At 36.1% G+C, this 25,780-nt stretch overlaps 1 protein-coding gene across 1 annotated transcript in view; it reads left to right on the top strand.

Annotated features, from left to right (window-relative positions):
* Window positions 1-21,270, top strand: part of NAMPT (nicotinamide phosphoribosyltransferase) — a 39,850-nt gene extending 18,580 nt beyond the window's left edge. Inside the window, exons 6-12 of the mRNA XM_003268147.3 lie at window positions 351-509; window positions 1,068-1,204; window positions 5,725-5,950; window positions 7,617-7,736; window positions 14,771-14,911; window positions 16,086-16,220; window positions 18,347-21,270. Of these exons, the coding sequence (XP_003268195.2) occupies window positions 351-509; window positions 1,068-1,204; window positions 5,725-5,950; window positions 7,617-7,736; window positions 14,771-14,911; window positions 16,086-16,220; window positions 18,347-18,457 (1,029 nt within the window). The 3' untranslated portion in view covers window positions 18,458-21,270. The remainder of the gene's footprint in view (window positions 1-350; window positions 510-1,067; window positions 1,205-5,724; window positions 5,951-7,616; window positions 7,737-14,770; window positions 14,912-16,085; window positions 16,221-18,346) is intronic.
* Window positions 21,271-25,780: the final 4,510 nt, after the last annotated feature.

The raw sequence follows: 25,780 nt of genomic DNA, 5'->3' as shown, positions 1-25,780 counted from the left end.
AAACTATTGATCCATGACAGATCATGAAACTTTTTAAAAATTGATCCTTTTATCACATAGTCTTTCAAAATATTATTTGCTTCTTTGAAGCTTTGGATAGAAACTTGATAATGTGAAGTTCTCTGCTATGTGGGCCTGGTGTGCTTATCTTCTTTGTTGCTGATTTGAGAGCTGAGCTATGTACTACATCTGGAATGCACACAGCAGGCATCCTGCTGTGCAGTTCTGTGTCTAGTTAATAGTATGGAAATTCAGGACGTACCTCCAAAAAAAAAAAAAAGCTAGGATTTTCCTCAGAAAGAATGCAGTATTTTATGTCTTAATATTTGTGGTTAATTTTGTTACTACAGACTATTCTTGTTCAGTCCTGGTATCCAATCACAGTGGCCACAAATTCTAGAGAGCAGAAGAAAATATTGGCCAAATATTTGTTAGAAACTTCTGGTAACTTAGATGGTCTGGAATACAAGTTACATGATTTTGGCTACAGAGGAGTCTCTTCCCAAGAGGTAAGTAACTGAAACCAAACTCATTTAATATAATGTGGATTGTTGGTTAGAGTACCACTGTAAACTTTTGGGGATGTTATTGAGATTGATCTTGGTTCTAAAATTCCAAAGATTCAACTAACAGATACGTATTCAGTACCTACTACTATGTTCAGGGTACATGGGATATGTCCTTCAACAGATGTCCCTGTCCTTTATATATTAGATGGATGGACAGATGGATAGCCAGAAACAGACATAATTTATCAGATGTGAAATAATGCCATAAAGAAGCTCAAGGCAGGGTAAGGGAAGAGAGAGTGATGAAAAGTGGGGGTGGGACACTGTTAAATAGGTCTCTTTGAGGAGATAATAGTTGATTTTTTTTAATATTTAGGAAAAACTGAATCTTTGTCATTAGGAACTGTTATGTCTGATAATAAATACTTTCCTAAGAAGAAAGACAATTCTCATGGGAGCTATGCCATATTCCTTAAATGTGGTTGACTGCATCCTGGTATTATTAATGTGGGTTTTTCTTTCTCTTTTTTGGATTTTGGTTTATGATTGATTTTCCAGACTGCTGGCATAGGAGCATCTGCTCATTTGGTTAACTTCAAAGGAACAGATACAGTAGCAGGAATTGCTCTAATTAAAAAATATTATGGAACGAAAGATCCTGTTCCAGGCTATTCTGTTCCAGCAGCAGAACACAGGTAAAAAATTCTGTTCATTTTCTAAAACTACTTATTTTTTCACTCTTGTATTTGTAACTCAGTGACATTTTACCTAACTGCAGAGCCAGGTACCTACAATAAATTTTCATGAACTTGAGCAACACAAATTCAGTATTTACACAAAAGTATAAACATTAGTCTTAGGCAGAGAAATTTTATCCATCCTAGAAGAAACAGTTTAAGATCTTTTTTCCAACACTTATATTGCCATAGAAGTTTTCTTTTAAGGAATTTTTTTTCAATTACTGTATTGTCATATGTAGGTAGATTTTATTCATTAAATTTAGAAGCACTCACTGTAAGTACCAGCCACTTTTTGCCTTTTCCCTGTCCTCCTACATGACCTTATCTATATTTGCCCTGGAAATTGTCATCTGTACTCTACCTTCAGTTGTAGATGAGAAAGCAGGACCTATTGAGGAAAGAAAGGGTGTTCAGATTCTTTTTACGCTTCCTTGTCTGCTCTCACTAAACCATCTCCAGTTACCCAAGAAGGAAATTATAATCTAAACTGCAGCTGCTGTGGTCCTAGAGCTAACTTCATTAAAAGTAAATCAGGTTTTTTAAATGTTTGTCAAACCTTATCACTGGCTTTTATAACAAAATTATTTACTATAATCATTAGGGAGTGTTTAAGTTCTGCTAATACTTAAAATTGCAGAGTGCTAAAACCAGCAGTGAGTTTAGAATCAAGCTAAGCTTTATTGTTGCTACTATTTGAGGCATATTAGTTGACTGGTGTTCATATGCAAGGCACTCTACTGGGTGCAACAAGGGTTAGAAGGATATTTTTAAAAAACTGACCCTATCCTCAGGATGAAAATAATACACTAGTAATAGTCTGCTCTATTAATTAACTCCTCGTAAGGAGGTACAATTAAAATGCTGTAGTGTTGCAAGGGAAGGAGAGGAAGAATCCTATTCCAATAGGAAAGGAAGGATCATATTTCACTAGCAGGATCAAGAAAGCTTTTATAGAAATATACAAAATCTTCACTTCTTGAAGGATTGGTAAAATTTAATAGCCAATATTGGGCACTTATCCATTCTCTGAGTAAATATTTATTGCATGCTTATCTTGTATCAAGCATTGTGATGAAAGCGCAAGAATGAAAGAGGAAGGAGAATGTGTTTAGAGAATAACGGCTGAAACACAAATTGTGTAGGGAGCATAGGGGAGACTGAGAAGACAGGTTCAGGTTAGTAAGGGCCCTCATATTTTGACACTGAATGTTAACTATGTGCACATCATGCTAGGTATTCTAAATTAGGCATTTTCAAATGGAAGCAGGCACTGACATTTTTGAGCAAAGACGTGATGTTATGAGATAAATATCTTAGGGGACTTTTTTATAGCAGGATGTCTATCCTATGGATTGAAAAAAGGAAAAACCAGAAGGTAGCCTTTATAGGAAGCTATTCCAACAGTCTTAAGGTAATGAAGTCCAGACCAAGGTGCTAAATAAATAGAAAGAAATAGGTAAACGTGAGCAATGGCTTGGGAGATAAAATTGCTCAAAGTTGGTGATTTGAGTTGGGACTCAGTAGAAAATAGATTCAGCTGACGTTTATGAGCATTGTTATTAGTGAGGCCTTGTTGAACACTTTTAAAAACATACAACTTTCAAGACTAGGAAACTGGGAAAATAAGAGTGTCTTTAACAAAGTTTTAAGAGTTATTTTTAGTTTGGCCTTAGATGTACATACATCTTTTAAAAATCTAACATAGTATGCATATATTAGACTCTTCGTTGATAGTTATTTCAAAGTAGTAACATCATGATACGGAGAACAAGGATAATATCTTCTTTAGGATTATCTTCTTCAGGACTTTCTTGTTAAAATGAAAAGGATACTGTATGTGGGCATGGGATAAAAATCCATTTTATTTTTATGGTCTCATTCATTGCATTTGTAAAATTTGACTCCTTATATATTCGGATGCCTCACATGTTCTTAATAGAATGTCTTTTAAACAACAGCATAGTATAGCAAAAAGAGGATTGGACTGAAAGTTGGGAAACCTGGGTGACCTTCCGGCTGACATAGTGGGTGGCCTTGGGCAAGTCCCTTATCTCTCTGTTCTTCATTTCCTCCATCCAACCAAACAAAAGGAGGAGCTAAAGTTTTACATCTCCAGCATAACAAGGTCATTGATGATAAATGAGCCACTATCTAAAATAACTTTAAAATAAGAGAACTCTATAAATTTAGAGGTTTACCATTATTGTATGTATCTTAATAGATGAATCTGCACCTAGAAATATTTAATTACAGAAGCTTTTTTTCTCACACTTTGGAAAGGTATCAAATTTAATTTGGTGCTTGAAATTAGGATTTATGGCATTGGTAGAATTCATTGATTATTTATGATCTTCATATATCACATACTGTACTAGAAGAATAGAGGTTGTGATTGGACTAGGCAGAAAGTGCCAGAGCAAGTATCTGTGGGATGCTGAGATGAAGATATTCGACTTTCTATCTAACAAAGTAGATCCAGAGCCTGGAAGAAAAACAGAGGCTAAGATACAGATACTGGAAGCCCTCATGCAGGGACTCTTTTTTTTTTTTTTTTTTTTTTTTTTTTAAGCTTGAGTGTTTCACACAAGGTGTTACAGAAGACAAGTGCCTAAGTCAGAACCATGAGAAATATTGCCATTTGACAGGTTAGATTGAAGAAGGAGAGCACAGCATCTGGGAAGACTGAAAAGGGAACCATAGAAATAGGGAAAAAAAGGTGAAACATGGGAGATGACATTGAAGTCAAGAGAAAGCATCAGGAAAATTCAGTTGTCTTGGAGAAAGCAAGTAAGATGGGGACAGTGAAGTCTGCTAGACATGATACAAGTAGATCATTAGGTGACGTATTGATACAACGTTGTAAGTAGTGACCCCTTAACTGTAGGAGTTAATTCATACGTTGTAAAGTTCTCCAGTATTGGTATTCATTGATCTTAATTCTCTCCTTTTTAAAGAGGAAAGTTGCAGACCTGAATATGAAGAGGAGCTTCTCTTCAGTCATACCTTAATTTTCCATTTGGCCTACAGATGCATGAAGTAGAGAATTGACATCATAGCTACTGGCAGCCTCTGTAGCTGTTAAGAAGAGTGTTCACTAATGAATTTTATATAAATAGGTTCTCTCTCAATTTTGGATTCTGGGTGGTAGTCTTTACAATCTTGAAATGTACATGCTGCACTACCCCAGGTATACTATTGACAGTATGGGAAAAGGTTATAACTCTAGTCCTTTAAAAAAACACACACACACATTGATTATTTCAGACCTAAAGTCTGACTCAACAGTTATGAGTTGAACTTATACCTACTTGGGCTTTATAATAAATGAATGTGCTATCTTTTTATTATTTACTGAGGAGAACAGATTAGAGACAGACTAGAAAATTAGGGAGAATGACCAGTCGCTTGGCATAATTAAATGGTAATTTTCAAAATTAAGTTGTTTGAGACCTTTTAAAATTATTTACATTATATATTAACAAATATTTACACAGGTTGAGCATCCCAAATCCAAAATGCTCCAAAATCTGAAACTTTTTGCTCAAAAGAAATGCTCATTGGAGCATTTCAGATTTCAGAACTGGGGATGCTTAAGTGATAAGTATAATGTACATATTCCAAAATCTGAAAAAATTTGAAATTCAGAATACTTCTGGTCCCAAGCATTACAAATAAGCGATACCCAATCTATAATTACATATTAAATACAAATCTATCCCGTAAGCACTGATATTAAGGACATTGTAAAAATCACTATAACCATTCTTATCCAATAGAAACTCTCATACTTTATTTTCTGTCTTAATTATGTTTTGCTTAAACTATTTGAATTCTTATTCCCTGGGCATATATTAATTCATAGTAGATAATCTACAAACAAAATACTTGACTTCCTATTACTAGCCACTTGAAAATATAACAGGTAGTTGACTATATGTATGTATGGTATAGTATAAATAATTGCCTCTATAAGATTTTGAAAGGTAAAAAAACAAAATGTATGTCTGTACTATTACTGGTATATAGTTTCAAAAATTCACAGAAGGGAGCCAGGTGCTCTCATTGCCTAACAAAATAATGGAAGTATGTATTCATTCTAACATCTTGACATACAGTAATAAAGGGCACTCAGCAAGTACTTTTTAGTTAGACTGATTTTAAATGAGTAGATTCAGGAATACCAGAACACACACACACACACACACACGCACAGATAATTGGTTGAAAATACGAGGTTAGAAACTTAATCGTTGAAGAGGAGTAAGGCTACTTACAGTGTTAAAAACTAATTGGGTAAGGTATGGTTGACCCAGCTACTTCATTTGCCTTATGATGTATGTTCGTTAAACTAAGTCACTCACCTTCTCTGTGATGTTGATGGTTTGGTATAGTAAACATGAGATATGATTAAAGGTGATTCAGGGATAGATCATGTGTCTGCCTAAGTAAATCTGTGTTTTCATTTTTTTTTCTAGTACCATAACAGCTTGGGGGAAAGACCATGAAAAAGATGCTTTTGAACACATTGTAACACAGTTTTCATCAGTGCCTGTATCTGTGGTCAGCGATAGCTATGACATTTATAATGCGTGTGAGAAAATATGGGGTGAAGATCTAAGACATTTAATAGTATCGAGAAGTACAGAGGCACCACTAATAATCAGACCTGATTCTGGAAACCCTCTTGACACTGTGTTAAAGGTAAATTTTCATATGTAATTTTGTCATTAGAATCCCTGTGTAGCGCAGCTGCATTGATACTACTTTTCATTTACATACACACAATTTCAGAGCTGTGTGGACCAGTCCCCTTTATTTTAGAGTTGCAGCCCAGAGAGAGTAATAGATTTGCCTGAGATCACACAGTAATAGCACAGAAGGATACCAAGACTTATGGATTATTTTACTGTCAATTAGGCAGTTGAATAGATATTTTCTTTTCTGCTTACCTGCAAAATTAATTAACAGCATTGCCATTTTAATTAATCCTATAATTTGGGCACCAAACTTATTTGCACTTTGTTTCTTTTTCAGCATAAGTCACTGCTAGACCTTTGAAGTTGTTAGCACAGAAGAAATAGGAACAGGGTGATGTTAAATAAAAATAATTCAAAAATACTCTTCAAGTGGAGGTTCTTTAAAAATACTGTTGATTCATAATGTAGCAGTGTTGCTTTTTGTTGTTAATGTTCAAGGACTTGGTTTATCTTCTTCAAAAAGTAGTAATAGCAGGCTTATTTGATGTCTACTACTGGAAAAATATTTTAGGTGATTTACATAAGATACGCCATTTAATCTCTACAAAAAAAAGTGATAAATATTACTGTCTCTGTTACAGAAGAAAAAAACAGGCTTAAAAAGGTTAAAGTAACTTGCTCAAGGTCACACAACATGAAAGATGAGGAGCCAGATATCCAGTGTAGGTCTTTTGGCTGCAGCCTTGCTACTTGACCACACCGTTTCTCAGTTAATGAGCAGATGATACTTACCCCTTAAGAAAGGGAAACACAGAATTAAGGAGGTCTTTTCTTATTCTATTAAATGATAGGCCAATCTGAAAGTCTTGTCTTAGCCTGCAATATTTGATTTTAGCAAACTTGATAGGTTTCATGTTTTTACTGTTACCTAATAAAAAATGTACACAGCTAGTTATGAGAAACTGATTTCATCAATGGGGAATTTTTCGTTGTTAGAATCTTTAATCAGTTTATTTAGGAAAAAGAAATGATTGTTGTAGGAAGAGAATGTCAGTATTTCTTTTGTTTATATGACCAAGCTTTCTGAGAAATTTTAAATTGGTGTACAAAACTTTTAGTAGTTAGTGAATGAGTAAGATGGTCTGTGTATTGTGCAATTTGGCTTTAAGAGCAGAGGAGAACTTAGAGACTATGGGTTCTAGATGCTGTGTCTGCCTATCACAGTTTCTCTGAACTTTGTAATTGAACTGGATTCATGTTGGAGTTATATCAGACAAAAACCAAAGTCATTGGGCACAAGCAGAATAAGTCCAAATTAAAAGTATAATCATGAGTTTGTTAAATAATGCTTTATATACTTCTTTAAAATATACTTATTTAATATTAAGGATTTTTTTTTGAATCCATGTAATTTGAAAGGTCTAAGGGGAAAAACTTTTGAGCCACTTTATGATGTGAATTCACTTCATAGGAAATAACATGCTTGTTTTTAATGTACTTTAAAGGGTTTGGACCAAATTTTAGAAGGCATATACATAGTGTTATAAAATTTTTAAAGTAGTTAATTTTTACATTCTCGATTATCAAAGCAAAATCATTTAACTTTGAAAAGCTCTTATACTTGTTTTCAGCTTTAGTTATTTGTGTTGCATGTGTATTTTTCCATATAGGTTTTGGAGATTTTAGGTAAGAAGTTTCCTGTTACTGAGAACTCAAAGGGTTACAAGTTGCTGCCACCTTATCTTAGAGTTATTCAAGGGGATGGAGTAGATATTAATACCTTACAAGAGGTATGTGTTTTATATTAAAAGTTTCAATATGGCATTTCTTATAAAGTTTGTTTATATTTGATAAAGAACACAATATAAATACAATTTTAAGTCTTTGTGTTTATGTTGGTATAAATCTCTGTGCGTTGCTTAAAGTTTAGAAATAATAGTAGTTTAAAATACAGAAGTGACAGCCAAGCCGTACTTACTCTTCCAGTTGTCGTTGGTCACCCTGAATGATGAATCTAAAGAAGTATCATTGTGAAACAAGAAAATGTCAGTCAAGAAATATTCCTTGGAATATAAAACAAAGCCTTGACTCTGCTGGCGTAGGTCTGAGTTTTCATAGATTGGAGCTTCACAAATCTGTAAAACTCATAATATTAATGGGTGCTTTTTCAGAAATTATAGAATAGCTGTCACCTCTTCTAAATTAAGCATTGACTGTCATCAGTATTAGATTTAACCAAATAGTGTAAGTGTTATGCAGTCGTACCTCATTTTATTGTGCTTTGCAAACATTGCATTTTTTACGAATTGAAGGTTGTGGCAACCCTGTGTTGAGCAAGTCTGTTGGTGCTATTTTTCCAACATGTATTCACTTCATGTCTGTGTGACACATACTGGTAAATTTGCACAATATTTCAGACTTTGTCTTTATATCTGTTATGGTGATCTGTGATTAGTGATCTTCGATGTTACTACTACTGTAATTGTTTTAGGGCACCACAGAGCACACCCAGATAAGACAGTGAACTTAATTGATAAATACTGTGTGTGTTGTGACTCCTTCACCAGCTACCCATTCCCTTTCTCTCTCTGCTCACTTCAAGTCTCCCTATGCCCTGAGACACAACAGTATTTAAATTAGGTCAATTAATAACCCCACAATGGCCTCTGAGTATTCAAGTGAATGGAAAAGTCACATCCCTCTCATTTTAAATCAAAAGCTAGACATGATTAAGTTTAGTGAGGAAGGCATGCTGAAAGCTAAAATAGGCCTCTTAAGGCAAACAGGCCAAGTTGTGAATGCAAAGGAAAAGTTCTTGAAGAAAAATAAAAGTGCTACTCCACTAAGCATATGAATAAGAAAGTGAAACAGCTTTATTGCTGATAGGGAGAAAGTTTGAGTGGTCTGAGTAGAAGATAAAAGCAGCCACATTTCCTTAGGCTAAAGCCTAATCCAGAGCAAGGCCTTCGTTTCAATTCTGTGAAGGCTAAGAGAGGTGATGAAGCTGCGGAAGAAAAATTGGAAGCTAGCAGAGGTTGGTTCCTGTGGTTTAGGGAAAGAAGCCATCTCCATGAGTGCAGAAGGAAGCAGCAAGTGCTGATGTAGAAGCTGCTGCAAGTTACCCAGAAGATCTAGCTAAGATCGTTGATGCAGGTGACTACACTAAACAACAGATTGTCAATGTAGAGGAAACAGTCTTCCATTGGAAGAAGGTACTGTCTGGGACTTTCATAACTAGAGAGAAGTCAACGCCTGCTTTGAAAGGACACACTCTCATTAGTGGATAATGCAGCTGGTCACTTTTAAGTGGAAGCCAGTGCTCATTTATCATTCTGAAAATCCTAGGACCCTTAGAATTTGCTGAATCTACTCTGCCTGTGCTTTATAAGTGGAACAACAAAGGCTGGATGACAGCATGTCCGTTTACATCATAGTGTACTGAGTATTTTAAGCCCACTGTTGGGACCGACTGCTCAGGAAAAAAAAAAAAAAAAGATTGTTTCAGAATATTATTGCAGATGGCATCTGAGATCTGATGGAGATGTACAAAGAGGTTAATGTTGTTTTTCATGCCTGCTAACACAACGTCCATTCGATAGCCTATCGATCAAAGAGTAATTTCAGGTGCTATTATTTAGGAGATATATTCTTGGCTGGGTGTGGTGGCTCACGCCTGTAATCTCAGCACTTTGGGAGACTGAGGCAGGCAGATCATGAGATCAGGAGAGCAAGACCATCCTGGCCAACATGGTGAAACCCCGTCTCTATTAAAAATACAAAAATTAGCTGGGTGGAGTGAGGCATGCCTGTAGTCCCAGCTACTGAGGAGGCTGAGGCAGGAGAATTGCTTGAACCTGGGAGGCAGAGGCTTCAGTGTGCCAAGATCACGCCACTGCACTCCAGCCTGGGCAACAGAGTGAAACTCCATCTCAAAAAAAAAAAAGAAAAAAGAAATATATTCTTAAGTGTAGCTGAAAGGATTCACCATTCTAGGTGCCATCTAAGAACATCATGCTTCATGGAAGGATGTTAAAATGTCAGCATTAACAAGAGTTTGGAAGAAATTGATTCCAACCTTCACAGATAACTGAGTCTTGATTTGACTTCAAGACTTCAGTGGAGGAAGTAACTACAAATGTGGTAGAAATAGCTAGATAACTAGAAGTGGTGGAACCTGAAGATCTGACTGAATTGCTGCAGTCTCATGATTAAACTTGAACAGATGAGGATTTGCTTCATATGGGTGGATACAGAAAGTGGTTTCTTGAGATGAAATCTACTTCTGGCAAAGATGCTGTGAACATCGTTGAAATGACAACAAAGGACTTCGAATATCAGTAAAACCAGTTGATAAAACCAAAGCAGGGTTTGAGAGGATGCACTCCCAATTTTGAAAGAAGTTCTTGTGTGGGTGAACGCTATCATACCAAACAGCATCGCATGCTACAGATAAATCTTTCGTGATAGAGTCAATTGACGTGACAAACTTCATTGTTGTCATTTTAAGGCATTGCCACAGTCACCCCAAAACCTTCAGCAACCCTGATCAGTCAGCAGCCATCAACAACAGGGCAAGACCCTCCACCAACAAAAAGATGACTTACTGAAGGCTCAAGTGACCATTAGCATTATTTAGCAATAAAGTATTTTTAATTAAGGTATGTTTAATTAAGGTATGTATTAAGACATAATGCTATTGCACACTTAATAGACTACAATGTAATGTAAACATAACTTTTATATGCAGTGGGAAACCAAAAAATTCCCGTGACTTGCTTTATTGCAGTGGTCTGGAAGCAAGCCCACAGTATTTTCAAAGTATGCCTGTATTGTCTTAAAGTTTTTGCCTCGTTTACTAAATAAGGTTCTTAAGGGCCATAATTTCATCATAACACCTAAAATACTCTGTAGAATATCAGTAACATAATGTATGCCATTTGCATTCAGAAACCACTGACATTTTGATGTATACCAATTTCAGATGGTATCTACAGCTATGAAACACAAGTTTTTTTTTGTTTGAAAGAGTTTGTTGGAGTTAGAGTAAGGTCAGTACCCGAATTATAGCAGTTTTCCAAAGATTGTTGTACATAATACTTCTCACTTCCAAATCAAACAGTATTTCTGCGGTGATGTGTATTTAGAGTTCCAATATGAGGTGTCTGGAAAAGATCTCTTGTAATAACAGAGATGAGGTTTCTTCCACTACCTCTTCCAAACTGCCTTGCTTAAGAGAAGTGGGAATTCCTTCAGCTAAGACATTTGGTGTTGGGACATAGGGGCTTTCATGTGGAAAGGAAAAAAGAAATAGAAGAAAAGTCTGCAGGGAGAAGGGGGAGGACCTTACACATAGCAATCTCAGCTGGCACACCTAATTGCCGTTTTCCCCTTAGCTCAGCTGAACTGACAGTCTCTTACCTTGGTGTCAGTTAAGTACTGTTCCCAGGTGCCTTTCAGGCACTTTAGCACTTAGGTGTATACACACACACACCCCTCCCCCTTGCAGGTGAAAGAACATGGCAGGGTACTGTATCTGTTTCAGAAATCCCATTAGCCTGCCTGTTGCTATGTCTACCTTTCCTTGTTCCAGCAGTCAGCTGTTGGATTGTTCATGCAAGTTGAATGGAGTTCAAGTTGAGTTGTTCAGTCGGGTACTCAAACTTTCCTTTCAAAAATCAAAGCTCTTCGGCTTTCTTTTCCTTTTTTTCTTTCCTTGTTTATATAAACTTTAGGAATGTTTGTGCGATTTTTTTTTTTTTTTTTTTTGACAGAGTCTCAGTCTGTCACACAGGCTTAGTGCAGTGGTGCGATCACAGCTCACTGCAGCCTCAACCTCCCAGGGTCAGGTGATCCTCCCACCTCAGCCTCCTGAGGAGCTGGGACTGCAAGTGTCTGCCACCATACCTGACTAATTTTTTTTTTTTAATGTTTTGTAGAGATGGGGGTCTCGCTGTTTCCCAGTCTGGGAAACAGTCTCAACTGTTTGGCCTCAAACTCCTTGACTCAGGCCTCCTAAAGTGCTGAGATTACAGGTGTGAGCCACCGTTCCCAGCCTGTATGTGCATCTTTATAGTTGAGAATCAGCCCAAAACTGTACTGAATAAAAACTACATAAACAAGAATATTGAGATAAATACCCTTTGGCATTAGTGAAACTTAAACAATTAGAGGATTGAATCGTTTTGTGTTAATGCAGATGTACTCAGGAAGGAAAAATATCTTTTTCTTTTTTTTTTTTTTTTTTTTTTTTGAGATGGAGTTTTGCTCTTGTTGCCCAAGCTGGAGTGCAGTGGCACAATCTCGGCTCACTGCAACCTCTGCTTCTCGGGTAGCTGGGATTACAAGCGTGTGCCACCACACCCGGCTAATTTTTTGTATTTTTAGTAGAAATAGGGTTTCACCATGTTCGCCAGGCTGGTCTCGAACTGCTGACCTCAGGTGATCTACCTGCCTCGGCCTCCCAGAGTGCTGGGATTACAGGCGTGAGCCATCGCGCCTGGCCAGAAAAATACCTTTAAAAAGCTGGGCCTGTTGGTGTACCTAAAGGATAATACAGATGTTCCTCTCAACTTAGCATGGGGTTGCGTCTCAATAAACCCATTTTTAATTGGAAAATGCATTTATTATACCTAACCTACCAGACCTCGTAGTTTAGCCTCCTTTACCCTACAGGTGCTCAGAACACTTAGTAGCCTACAGTTGAGCAGTCATCTAACACAAAACCTATTTTATAGTAAAGTGTTGAATATCTCAAGTAATTTATTGGTGTTCCACTGAATGCGAATCACTTTTGCACCGTTGTTAAGTTGAACCATTGTATGTTTGTGACCATCTGTACTTGTAATTTCTTTACATTCATTGGTATGAAAAATATGTTCTTAGAAGCAGGAAAAAGAATTCAGTTTTGCTATGTATACTAAATTAGATGCTGTAATTTTGATAAAATGAAAAATTTCCTTTATTTGGAACAATGGTTTTCTTTCTTGACGTCAGCCTCACTCTTGGACTTTGCTACTCAGCCTGTCACCCCTGTGACATCCCATGAGGTTTACAGTGTAACCCTGCTCTAGGTTTTCACTTTGTACCAAAATGAAACTGCTTATTTAGGAAAGTATCTTTTGTGTTGGACAAAATACAGAGTGTCTATCTTCTTTTACTATTGTGTTTCAGTTATGGATTCAGTCTTCTTGGGTATCATTGAAACTTCTATTGGAGTGATTTATTAAAACATTAACATAGTAGTGCATTATCAGAGTTGGCAAGAGGAAGCTTTCTTTGATGTCTCACATGTATTAAATGTTTTTCTTCCCAGACTCAAAATTCACTTTAACTCCAAATTGTCTAAATTTTAAAACTTTTGGTAAAGAAACTTGGCCTGAAATACAGTGATACGATATTAGACGATAATGTTCTTTGTTATTTCATTTTGTTGTTGCCTCTGAAGCATATCTAAAATGAGGTGACAGGTCAGAAACTATTTTCTCTATATTTTACCTTACCCTCCACCTACCTGTTTCCCTTTCCTGTTCTACTCTTTGCATTTCTTCTGTATTGAAATTCACTTTGTTCACAATTATTTAAAGGAAAACCTGAACTCAGGGGCCTTGGGTACCTTTAGGTTCAGGTACAATAAAGACATGACACTGGATTTGCGTGCATCCTAAAAGAATCACTTTTAAATAAGTTTTTTGTTTTCATCTTGATTCTTCTAGATTCATCTTGATTCAAATTAGATGGTTGGCTTTTAAAAAAAATGTAGATTTGTTTAAAAATGAAGTTGCTTGGGATTTATTGGGTTTTTTCCTTTGCAGTGTTGAAAACAAAGAAAAAAAGTCAATTTGAGACTATTTGGTGAGAATGTGGTAACTTTGATACACATAAGGCTGTTACACTTATGATTTTCTAATAACTTCTGAAAGTTCTGTTTAAAACAGAGCCAGCCTTTCCAATTGCATTCTGTTTGACTATTCTCATGAAATAAATGGTTACCAAACTTCACTTGCCACATTCTATCATCAAAGTGATTGAATATATTAAGAAGGCAGATGCTAGGTAAATAAACTTGACTTTGGTGAAATAAATACAAATGACATTGGTAATAAACACATCTTTAAAGTTGTATGTCCCTTGAAAGAATTCTTTTAGAACTGTTCATACAGGTCTCTCTAGCTGGTTTATAACTAATCATTCTCCCAAAAATGATACAGTAATAAATCTTAACACCCACAGCATCTGTGCATAATTTTGTTTCTGGCACTGGTGCACCAGCCAGAGTAAAATGACTCTACCAGTATACCAACTATTGTATAGGAGAAGTATTTTATACTCTTTTGCCACCAATATCTTTTGATTCTTACATGTTCCATTATATATGACGTGTAATTATATGGTGTATTGTGACTTACTAGTGATGATTACAGTCATTCCTAGAGTTTAGTAAATTGGCTCCCATTGCTTGTGTTGCTGAGATCTGGACAATAACTTAAAGAGGTGAATGAGAGAAGTTGACTCAAGTAATCTTAGATATTTATAGCTAGTTTTTTCTCACTTTCTCTCACTCCCCGAATCCTACCAGAACCACAGTGACAGCAATGCAGATTCAGGAACTGTGCATGAAATCCTCTCCTTCCACACATATCCATCTTCTGGGGGTGGGTGGGTCTTTAAAAACAAAATGCGGGCTATAATTAATTTATTGACTGTGTGTGTTATAAAACAGCTCTTGGATGCTTCATTCATCAATATTGTCCCTTGAAAATAATCTCCATTCTCTTCCAAATTAAGGTTTTGTTTTGTTTTGTTTTGTTTTGTTTTAATCTTCTAGATTGTAGAAGGCATGAAACAAAAAAAGTGGAGTATTGAAAATATTGCCTTCGGTTCTGGTGGAGCTTTGCTACAGAAGTTAACAAGAGATCTCTTGAATTGTTCCTTCAAGTGTAGTTATGTTGTAACTAATGGCCTTGGGGTATGTCACCTTTTAATTACTTCTGTGTTAGTACCTTCCTGATGTATCTAGGTAGAATGTGGTTATTGAGTGCATTTGTCAAAGATTGATGTAGCCCTGGACTGTTAAGGAAAGAAGGGAGATATTAGGTAATAACAGACCTAAGGAGACAGAGATTTGGAAAAAGGAAGAACAATAAGGAAAAATGATTTGAGAGAGATAATACAGGTCAGTCATTTCCCACTGCCTCCATTTATACCTTTAGATCAAAAAGTAATATTTGAGTGGGAATGTCAGCTTACCTAGCCATCATATATTAAAGACAAGCAAGTATATAATCACTGACCAAACTGTTACAGGAAGGTAGAATATGAGGTTTGGATTGTTATACCACAGTCATGTTCTAGTAGCCATAGAACAGCTAGGCAACTGAACAACAACCTCCCTTGCTTCTTTGTAACGTCTTGAGAGCTGGAGATTCTATAGAGCCAAGGGACAGAGGCAGAAGGATGCTAAGAATTGAGAACACCTGAGTTGATTCCCTGCTTTACTCTTTGATCTTTCTTTGGGAAGTTCTGGGATTGACTCATTTGTTGCTGCTTGTTCCATTGCGACTTGTTTCTGTTTCTTTGCTGCCTACCTTTCTGATGCAGAAACACTCTGCTGTTTTCAGGTTCTCCAAGTCTTTTGCTTCTGACAATAACAAGGCAAAAGTAAAAAGTACCAAAAGAGGGATACGTTATGAAATAGGAAAGCTTTTACCTTAGTAATATTCTTATTCCCTCTCCGAAGATTGTGTGTGTGGTTTTGACATAGTTGGTATAGTTGGGCTTTTCTTCAACAGCATGTACATGCTGTGCTGTCAGTTTAAAGGCAGTTTGTAATATAAAAAGAGATACCTTAAGGGTCACATGTTAGAATCCTCACAGACTTCCTACAAATGGAGTATTAGGTGTTCTTCAGTGGCAAAAAGGATATCCAAGATGTCATACTTTTTCTTTATTACAAATGACTATCCTTCAAAACAGGCTAAAGTGTTACGTTTCTGAAAGCCAGATGTGGATTGGTTCAGTTATACCTATTTAGTGCTTAAAACTTAAATGTAAATTATGTATATGCTTTTTTGTAAGGGAGTGTTTAGACATTTCTGATGATTAGTCTTCTATTTGTCTAACTTTCTTAATTTGGATTTCAGATTAACGTGTTCAAGGACCCAGTTGCTGATCCCAACAAAAGGTCCAAAAAGGGCCGATTATCTTTACATAGGACGCCAGCAGGGAATTTTGTTACACTGGAGGAAGGAAAAGGAGACCTTGAGGAATATGGTCATGTATGTATCTATGCTGATTGGTTTTTTTAAGCAATAGTAGGTTGGCTCACCAAATTAATAAGAAAGGAGGTTTTTATGTTATTGTTTTTGTGGAAGACAGAGTATTATATTTTGTTATAAAATGTCCAATTGCTGACCTGGCCTACCAAAATAAGATACAAAACAAGTTTCTACGTCATAAACACGGGGCCTGTGTATACATAGGGAGAAATATTACATAAGTATAGTGATTGACAGCAAGTTTGTATACACTTTATCCAAAAGCAAACTATGTTGTTTTAATATAAAATGTGAAAACAAGGTGACTTGATTTGGATTACATAATAAATGGTGAAACCTTGATTTAACCAAGTTTTCTGATTCAAGTCAACCAAACTAGAAAAATTTACAGTATACTGGGCTGGGCGCGGTGGCTCACGCTTGTAATCCCAGCACTTTGGGAGGCCGAGGCGGGCGGATCACAAGGTCAGGAGATCGAGACCACGATGAAACCCCGTCTCTACTAAAAATACAAAAAATTAGCCGGGCATGGTGGCGGGCACCTGTAGTCCCAGCTACTCGGAGAGGCTGAGGCAGGAGAATGGCGTGAACCCGGGAGGCGGAGCTTGCAGTGAGCCGAGATTGCGCCACTGCACTCCAGCCTGGGCAACAGAGCAAGACTCTGTCTCAAAAAAGAAAAAAAAAAAAAGAAAAATTTACAGTATACTAAAGTAGTTCATATGATCTAATTGTCTTTAGCATACAAAAGTACATTTATATTTGTGAACTCAAAAAATTTTTCGTTTTTAAGCCACTTGATCAAAAAAAAACTTTAGACAGAACTATTCATGAATATTCATATTATCAGAAAAAATTACACTAAACAGTGCACTATTACTTCCTATTTTGATTCTTTACACTACATCACAATTACTGCTTATAACATGTTACATTTATATTTTTTAAGGTTTTGAGCCAGAATTGAAGTAACTTTGTTACCGTTAATGAAAAAATATGTTTGTAAATCAAACTTTTAGAATTAGATCCCTTTATATAGCCTGTTAGGCAATTCTTTGAGTAAGCTTTGTGTAACTCTTGTACCTACTAAGATTTTGGCAGATTTAGTTTATCCTAGATGAGCTAAAGTCACTTCAAACTAAAAGTAAAAATCTAAGTGTGATTTTTAAAAGACACTGATTTAAGAGTATGTGAATGATACTAGAATGAACTAGAAAATCAATTCCTAATCATCTAGGCAATTTGATTTAAGAGTAGGAACTAGTATTCCCTTAAATTTAAATTTATGAAAGAAAATGCTACAGCTAAAGCACTGTGGTTTGAAGCAACACAGTGACAAAAATATTAGATAATGTCATATGCACCTCAATCTTCAGACTAGGTGGAAAATTGAGATTACTTCTGTGGATTTTTCAGAGAGAAACCAGAAGCAGGTATCTCCTTAGTGAGACAGGAGTGGCTTTACCAGACCCAAAGGGAATTTAATTTCTTCAGTCTGTCTTTGCTACTCTTGTATGGATTAAGTGGATTACCTTTATCATCGACTTTTGGAGTATAAACAGAATCTTTAACCCAGTCACTATGCATTAGTCAAGAACGCAATACTTGTTTTTCTTTGTTTCTGTTTTGGGATTGGTTTTTGGCTTTTTGTGGGTTTTCTAGACCCAAATTTAGTACTAGCAAATTTATTAAACTTCCATTTGATAAGTTTAATCACTGTTGAGTTTGTTGGCCAGGAACAAGGCAGGGTTTACCAGGCTTTTTTGCTGCACGGTCACAATGATTGTCAGTGACAGCTACAGTTCTCCTAGGCACCCAGGCATCTTCCTTCAAACCTGAGGGGAAAAAGGTTTCTTGGTTTTCCTTTAAGAAAACTGGTTTAAGAATGTAGTATTGAGGTCATTCCTTTTCATAGAAGTTAAATATTTCTACATACCAGGCAATTCAGTGATTGGCCATTTTAGATAGTACCTTGTTCCACTAGCATTTTTTATGCATCAAATCATCTCACAATTTGAACACCATTGGCATCTCTGTATTTGACTGGTTGGTTATTCTAATTCATCAAACCCAGATTCAGGTATTTTGCTTAATAATGTAATATAATCGTGAAATTTCCATTTATGCAGGATCTTCTCCATACTGTCTTCAAGAATGGCAAGGTGACAAAAAGCTATTCATTTGATGAAATAAGAAAAAATGCACAGCTGAATATTGAACTGGAAGCAGCACCTCATTAGGCTTTATGACTGGGTGTGTGTTGTGTGTGTGTGTATGTGCATGCACACACACACCTGTGTGTATGTAATACATAATGTTTATTGTACAGATGTGTGGGGTTTGTGTTTTATGATACATTGCAGCCAAATTATTTGTTGGTTTATGGACATACTGCCCTTTCATTTTTTTTCTTTTCCAGTGTTTAGGTGATCTCAAATTAGGAAATGCACTTAACCATGTAAAAGATTAGTGCTAAAGTAAGCTTTTTAGGGCCCTTTGCCAATAGGTAGTCATTCAATCTGATATTGATCTTTTCACAAATAACAGAACTGAGAAACTTTTATATATAACTGATGATCACATAAAACAGATTTGCATAAAATTACCATGATTGCTTTATGTTTATATTTAACTTGTATTTTTGTACAAACAAGATTGTGTAAGATATATTTAAAGTTTCAGTGATTTGTCTTTCCAACTTTTCATGATTTTTATGAGCACAGACTTTCAAGAAAATACTTGAAAATAAATTACATTGCCTTTTGTCCATTAATCAGCAAATAAAACATGGCCTTAACAAAGTTGTTTGTGTTATTGTACAATTTGAAAATTATGTCAGGACATACCCTATAGAATTACTAACCTCGCTGCCCCTTGTACAATATATATTAATCATTCTACATTAAAGAAAATAATGGTTCTTACTGGAATGTCTAGGCACTGTACAGTTATTATATATCTTGGTTGTTGTATTGTACCAGTGAAATGCCAAATTTGAAAGGCCTGTACTGCAATTTTATATGTCAGAGATTGCCTGTGGCTCTAATATGCACCTCAAGATTTTAAGGAGATAATGTTTTTAGAGAGAATTTCTGCTTCCACTATAGAATATATACAGAAATGTAAAATACTTAAAAAAGTGGAAGTAGTGTATTTTAAAGTAATTACACTTCTGAATTTATTTTTCATATTCTATAGTTGGTATGACTTAAATGAATTACTGGAGTGGGTAGTGAGTGTACTTATCTTAAATGTTTCAATTCTGTTATATTTTTTATTAAGTTTTTTAAAAATTAAATTGGATATTAAATTGTATGGACATCATTTATTAATTTTAAACTGAATGCCCTCAATAAGTAATACTGAAGCACATTCTTAAATGAAGATAAATTATCTCCAATGAAAAGCATGACATGTGTTTCAATAGAAGAATCTTAAGTTGGCTAAATTCAAAGTGCTTGACAGCAAAATGTTCTAGAGTGATTAGCTACTAGATTCTGAATCAGACATCACATCTGACTAGAGACCAGTTTCTTTCGAATGATTCTTTTATATATGTAGATCTGTTCTTCTGAGGCAGCGGTTGGCCAACTATGGCCCAAAGGCCAAATTTGGACTCCTTTTTATAAATGCAGATTGTCTATGGATGCTTTCCCACTACTCCAGCCGAAGGTAAACAGCTGCAATAGAAGCCAAATGAGAATCACAAAGCCCAAAATGTTTATTAACCTGCCCTTTACACAAAATCACACAAAAAGTTTCCTGATCTCTGTTCTAAGAAAAGGAGTGTGCCTTGCATTTAAAGGGAAATGTTGGTTTCTAGGGAAGGGAGGAGGCTAAATAATTGATAAGGAATTTTCCTCTTTTGTCTTCTTTTTTCTCACTTAAGAATCTGATACTGGAAGACTGATTTAGAAAAGTTTTTAACATGACATTAAATGTGAAATTTTAAAAATTGAAAAGCCATAAATCTGTTTTAAATAGTTACATGAGAAAATGTTTTATCACTGGAATAACCTAATTAGAAGTGAGTTATCTTCATTAAATGTTTTTTGTAAGTGGTATTAGAAAGAATATGTTTTTCAGATGATTCTTTAAACATTTAGTGAGAATAATAAGCATTGTTCACTTTTAGTAAGAGTCTTCTGTAATCCATGGTATAAAATAATTTTAAAATGATTTTTTAATGTATTTGAGTAAAGAGTAGTATTAAGAAAAACACATTTCTTCACAAAATGTGCTAAGGGGCGTGTAAAGAATCAAACTATTACCAATAATAGTTTTGATAATCACCTGTAATTTTGTGTTTAAACATTGAAATTATATACTACAGACAGTATTCTCTGTGTTCTGTGAATTTCAGCAGCTTCAGAATAGAGTTTAATTTAGAAACTTGCAGTTGAAGAAAGCTATCCATTTGTTCACAACCATAAATCAGGAGATGGAGATTAATTCTATTGGCTGTTAGTCACTTGGAACTGATTAATTCTGACTTTCTGTCACTAAGCACTTGGTATTTGGCCATCTCCATTCTGAGAACCAAACGGTTAACACGAATGTCCACTAGAACTCTGCTGTGCGTCACCCTTAAATCAGTCTAACTCTTCCAGACAAAAGCAAATGGCATTTATGGATTTAAGTCATTAGATTTTCAATTGACAATAATTAATCCCTCTTGATTGATTATATCAAGTATTTATATTTTAAATAGGAGGTAGGATTTCTGTGTTAAGACTCTTATTTGTACCCTATAATTAAAGTAAAATGGTTTTTATGAGCATCCCTTGTTTTCCCTTCTTAAATTGTTTATCAATTTTTATAATGAAATCTATCTTGGAAAATTAGAAAGAAAAATGGCAAGGTATTTGTTGTTCTGTTTGCCATAATTTAGAACTCACACTTAAGTATTTTTGTAGTTTTACATTCCTTTTTAATCCATTCAGTGGAGAATGTCAGCTTTTCTCCCAAGTTGTATGTTAAGTCTATTCTAATATGTACTCAACATCAACTTATAAACATGTAATAAACATGGAAATAAAGTTTAGCTCTATTAGTGAAGTGTTAAATTTGTGTGCTTCAAGTAATGCCATTTTCAGGCCTACCTGTTTTAAGTATTCCTCCAGTTCAAAGAATTAGAAGATGAGAGAAGGGCAAGTGTCAAAGTTGACTCCTTTTCTGCTTTGTGCAACTGTGTAGATGACAGTGCCTTTTACTAAGGAAGAACACTGGAGGGACACCAGATTTGAGAGGAAAGAGCATGATTCCTGTGTTAAGGCTTGAGATGCCTTTGACATACCTAAATGTAGGTATTAAGTAGGCAATTGATACAGGTTTGTGGACAGAAGGGCCTCAAGGTATGACTGATGTATACCTTGGAAGGTATACATCTTTGGAAGCACACAGTAAAGGATACTTCTCTAGGGAGAGTATAGAGCAGGAGTTGGCAAACCCCAGGCCGTGGGCCAAATCCAGCCCACCATCTGTTTTTGTAAATAATTGTATTGGAACATAGCCACACCCATTTATTTAGTTATTGCCTTTGGCTGTTTTCATGCCACAGTGGCAACACTGATTAGTTGCAACAGAGAAATTACGGCTGTAAAAACTGAAATAGTTTACTGTGAGGCCCTTCACAGGAAAAGTGTGCTGATCTCTGCTACAGACTATAAAGAGAATCTAGGGCTAAACCATGAGTAACTCTTGAAGGTTAAGTGGCAGAACATGAGCAGACCAAATGACAAGCATATCTAAAGAGATGAAAGTTCCAACCAGAAGGAGTGAAGTCACAAAAGCCAGAGGAAACATTTTTCAGCCCAGGTGTTGAATGCTGCTGAGAGATCAAATAGGATGAAGAATTTAAAACAGCTACTGGATTTAGCCACCTGGAAATAATTGGTGCCCTAGACACGTTCTTTTACAGGTAGTAGAAGAGGCTTATTTCTGAAAGAAGCTCCCTTATATACCTCTTTGAATGTGGGTTGTGAAAAGGGAGGAGAGAATGAGGCAATAGTATCTTTGTCCCTCTGGCTATAGCTTACACCTGAAAAAGGTCCAGGAAAGAGGGAGGAGTTGAAAATAAAAGCAAAAAGAGAACATTGATGATTTGGGGTTCCAGAGAAGGTGGAGAAAGGTAAGATCCAAAGCACTTGGTAGGATATTGGCCTTGAATGATAGGGGTCCTTCTAGAAGAAAGAAGATGGAAGCAGGTGTGTACTTTGGTTTTCTACAAAGTCAGAGGCCAGATTCCACTTGTATGTGGTTTATTACTCATTCATTTATATTCACCCCAGAGAAGCACCATTTTTCATGGTAAGCAGCAGAATTCAGTTAGAAACACAGTTATCCTGACCTGCTTTATATATTTTAAATTCTGTAATTGGCTACTGAGCTGTTATTTCTTTGACATAAACTAGGGAATGCATTTTGTAATTTTTATAGAGACAGATTAACGATCTCGCTTACAAACTCTCTTGAATTGGCTACACATTTAATTCTGATTAGGTCTTCCTGACTCACCAGAGGAGTTCTACCAGATCTCTGAGCCTCTCGCTTTCTAGCCCTTCGTCTGCAGCTAACAAACATGTTCCTTTTTCTCACACCTTTTTTAGAGAACTCCGTTGATAACACCAGCTCTAGCCTCCCTTCTCCCATTTACATCAGACTTCTCTCCATTTACTGCCTCACCTCCCATTCAGTTATCTTCCATCTGGTTCTCACCTCTTATTGGACAAAGCAGTGACCTTCTAATTGCCAATGAATAAATTTCGTTATTACATTATCTGAGGGCTCTGCTGCATTTGCCACTACTAATAATTCATTTCTTTACTACTTTGTTCTATGATGTTTTGGGGTCTTCTAATCCCTGTGGACTGTCCCTTCTCTCTAGGTCTGTTTTTCACACACTTTTAAATGTTGGCACATCCCATTTATCTCCATGTTCATCTTGGCTGATGTCAGCCATTCACGTGGTGTCAGCTATGAGCTATCTATTACAGCCTCCATACATTTATGTCTCCAGCCCAGACTTCTAAATCATTCTGTCAGTGATACGTTTCCACTCAGATGCAACAAATCCAAGCTTACCATATTCCCCCAGAACTTACTGTATTTATTTTGATTCTCCCATTTGGCAGCTCAGCCAGCCCCCAACATGAAACTTCCCTCTCCATTACCCTATACATTTAATCGGCCACATAATCCTATTGACTTACCTACTAAATAACGTTATAATCTGTGCCTTCTCTCCATCTCTTATTTCAGGATCTCAAATTTCTTCCTGTACTTCAGGAAGTCTTGTATGCCTACATGACACTCAAATGTCCTTAGAAGCATTTTGGATTTCAGATTTTCAAATTAGGGATGCTCAGCCAGTAAGTAAATGCAAATATTCCAAAATCTGAAATCTAAAACACTTTTGGTCCCAAGCATTTCAGAAAGTAATTTCTGTATTACTCAACTTGTAATACAGAAATTACCTAATTAGTTTTCCTAACTCCAATCCAGCCTCCCTCCACTCTGCCACCAGAGTATTCTAACAAAATCAGAGTGTCAGTCCCCTGCTGAAAGCACCTCAGTGTTTCTTTACCCTGCAGGATGCTGCTCGGAATCCAGCCTGACCCTCCCCGATCTGGCCTGTGCTGCATGTATAGCCTCATGTCCACTCCTCATTTCCTGTCCAGCATCACTGATTTGCTCTACCTTAGACGCACACATGCACACATGCTGTACACCATTTTCTCCATTTATCTGCCTTTGTGTATTCTAAGTCCTTGGCCAGGAATGCCTTCCCTGTAGGTGGTACTTATTTTAGGTGACAATGCCTTAAGGTGGACTCAATTTAGTGATAACACCTCCAAGAGGCCTTCAACAACTCACCTGCCATCCCCACCTCACATTCAACACCTACAGAGGCCAGAGGAAGGGCATGTATCTCTGAATTAGCATTTACAATCCAAAGGTCTGTGTCCTATATGAGACATTCATCTATATTTCATCAGCACATAGTAGACATTGAAATGTCTGCTGAGTAAATGAATGTCATTAAAATAAACACTTTTAAGGTGTTTCGATAACTTCTCTGTAACACTAGTACCCTGAACATGTGTTTTTAAAAAGTGAAAATTGACACTTTTAAAGTACTTTTTTAAAAAGGTGGATAATTTTTTAAAAGTATATTCACATATTACTGTCTTTTTTAATTCTTAAATTCATGAAGTATAGGTGTTTCATCAAAACAGATTAGAAAGCTATGGTATAAAGGAATTAAATTATTTGCCTAAGGTTACCTTGTATGTAGTTCAGTAGTTCATAACTTTTCTTGGGTCTTAGACTTCTAAGAATTTGATGAGAGCTATGGACTCTCCTCTCAGAAAAATTCTCACTTGTGAATAAACAACAAGTTTGCCTAAAATTTGAGGAGGTTCGTTTCACAGGCACCACATTGAGAACTCTAAGTTAATTAGAGAGCAGAGATTAGATTTCAGGGCTGTTTCTAGCAAATGTTCCTCTGTTTGAACTTCTAGTAGTACTCTTAGTAATTTTAAGGTTTTAATTACCTTAAATTGTTTTTGGAACAAGTCAACATAAATATAATTTTAGTTCCACTCTCAAAGATTCTACAGACTTCACTAATGCAGATTTCAAAATTAGTGGCTATTTTAAATGCCCCTTTTTATAGGTGGAGAAACAAGCTTAGGAAGTGAAATTAAGAAATCTGGCCATATGATGAAAGAAGATTAAGAATAAAACCCAGGAATCTTCTGTACAAACCAGCAATGCCAAGCTTTTGACAAAAACTTTCTCTGTATTTTTATAACTAGGAGGTTCTCTTTCTTATAACTAGAAAATCCTGTTTCCAGAAATATAAACAGGCTAGGTCAAATCCAAGTGAAAATGGGACCCCAAGAGGTAACAAAGCATTGAAGGTGCTTTTGCCCTAGAGTATTTACCAAATCTGGGGACTTTGAGCTTCACTTTTTAGGGCCTGAAAGGACATGATGAACAGAAATCAAAGACCCTCCTGCCATAAAGCAGGTCTCCCAAAAGGCTCCACTTCAGGATGAGGATGAACCAGTGATACTCTATCCCCACACCTATAAGGAACTGCAAGAAAAGTTGCTTTAGCTTGAGCAAATCAAGAAAAATCTAAGCAACTGACATTGCAAGCTGGCCCTTGCAGTCCAAATTCACCTCCCCTACATATTACAGACACCTTAAAACTATAAACTTAGATTAAACAGGACTGGCAGAGTCCAGAGTTCCCTAAATGCCGGACAGAAGTAAATGCAAATTCCCCCTGAAGGGATACTTTCATCCTACATCTCAAAGAATTCTCAAAATAATTTTCTAAGGAAAATGAACGGCTCACAAAATAATCACATAGACAACAAGACATCATGAATGAGAGCAGCAGAAAAATGATTCACAAAGGGTTCAGATACTGAAATTATGAAACATAAAATTTTTATGCTTATTTTTTAAAAATGAGGCCAGCTGCCGTGGCTCACGTCCGTAATCCCAGCACTCTGGGAGGCTGAGGCGGGATGCTCACTTGCAGTCAGAAG

The sequence above is a fragment of the Nomascus leucogenys genome, chromosome 13 (assembly GCF_006542625.1).
Source record: "Nomascus leucogenys isolate Asia chromosome 13, Asia_NLE_v1, whole genome shotgun sequence".
In the NCBI taxonomy this organism is placed as follows: domain Eukaryota; kingdom Metazoa; phylum Chordata; class Mammalia; order Primates; family Hylobatidae; genus Nomascus; species Nomascus leucogenys.
This window is presented reverse-complemented; position numbering and strand designations above follow the sequence as displayed.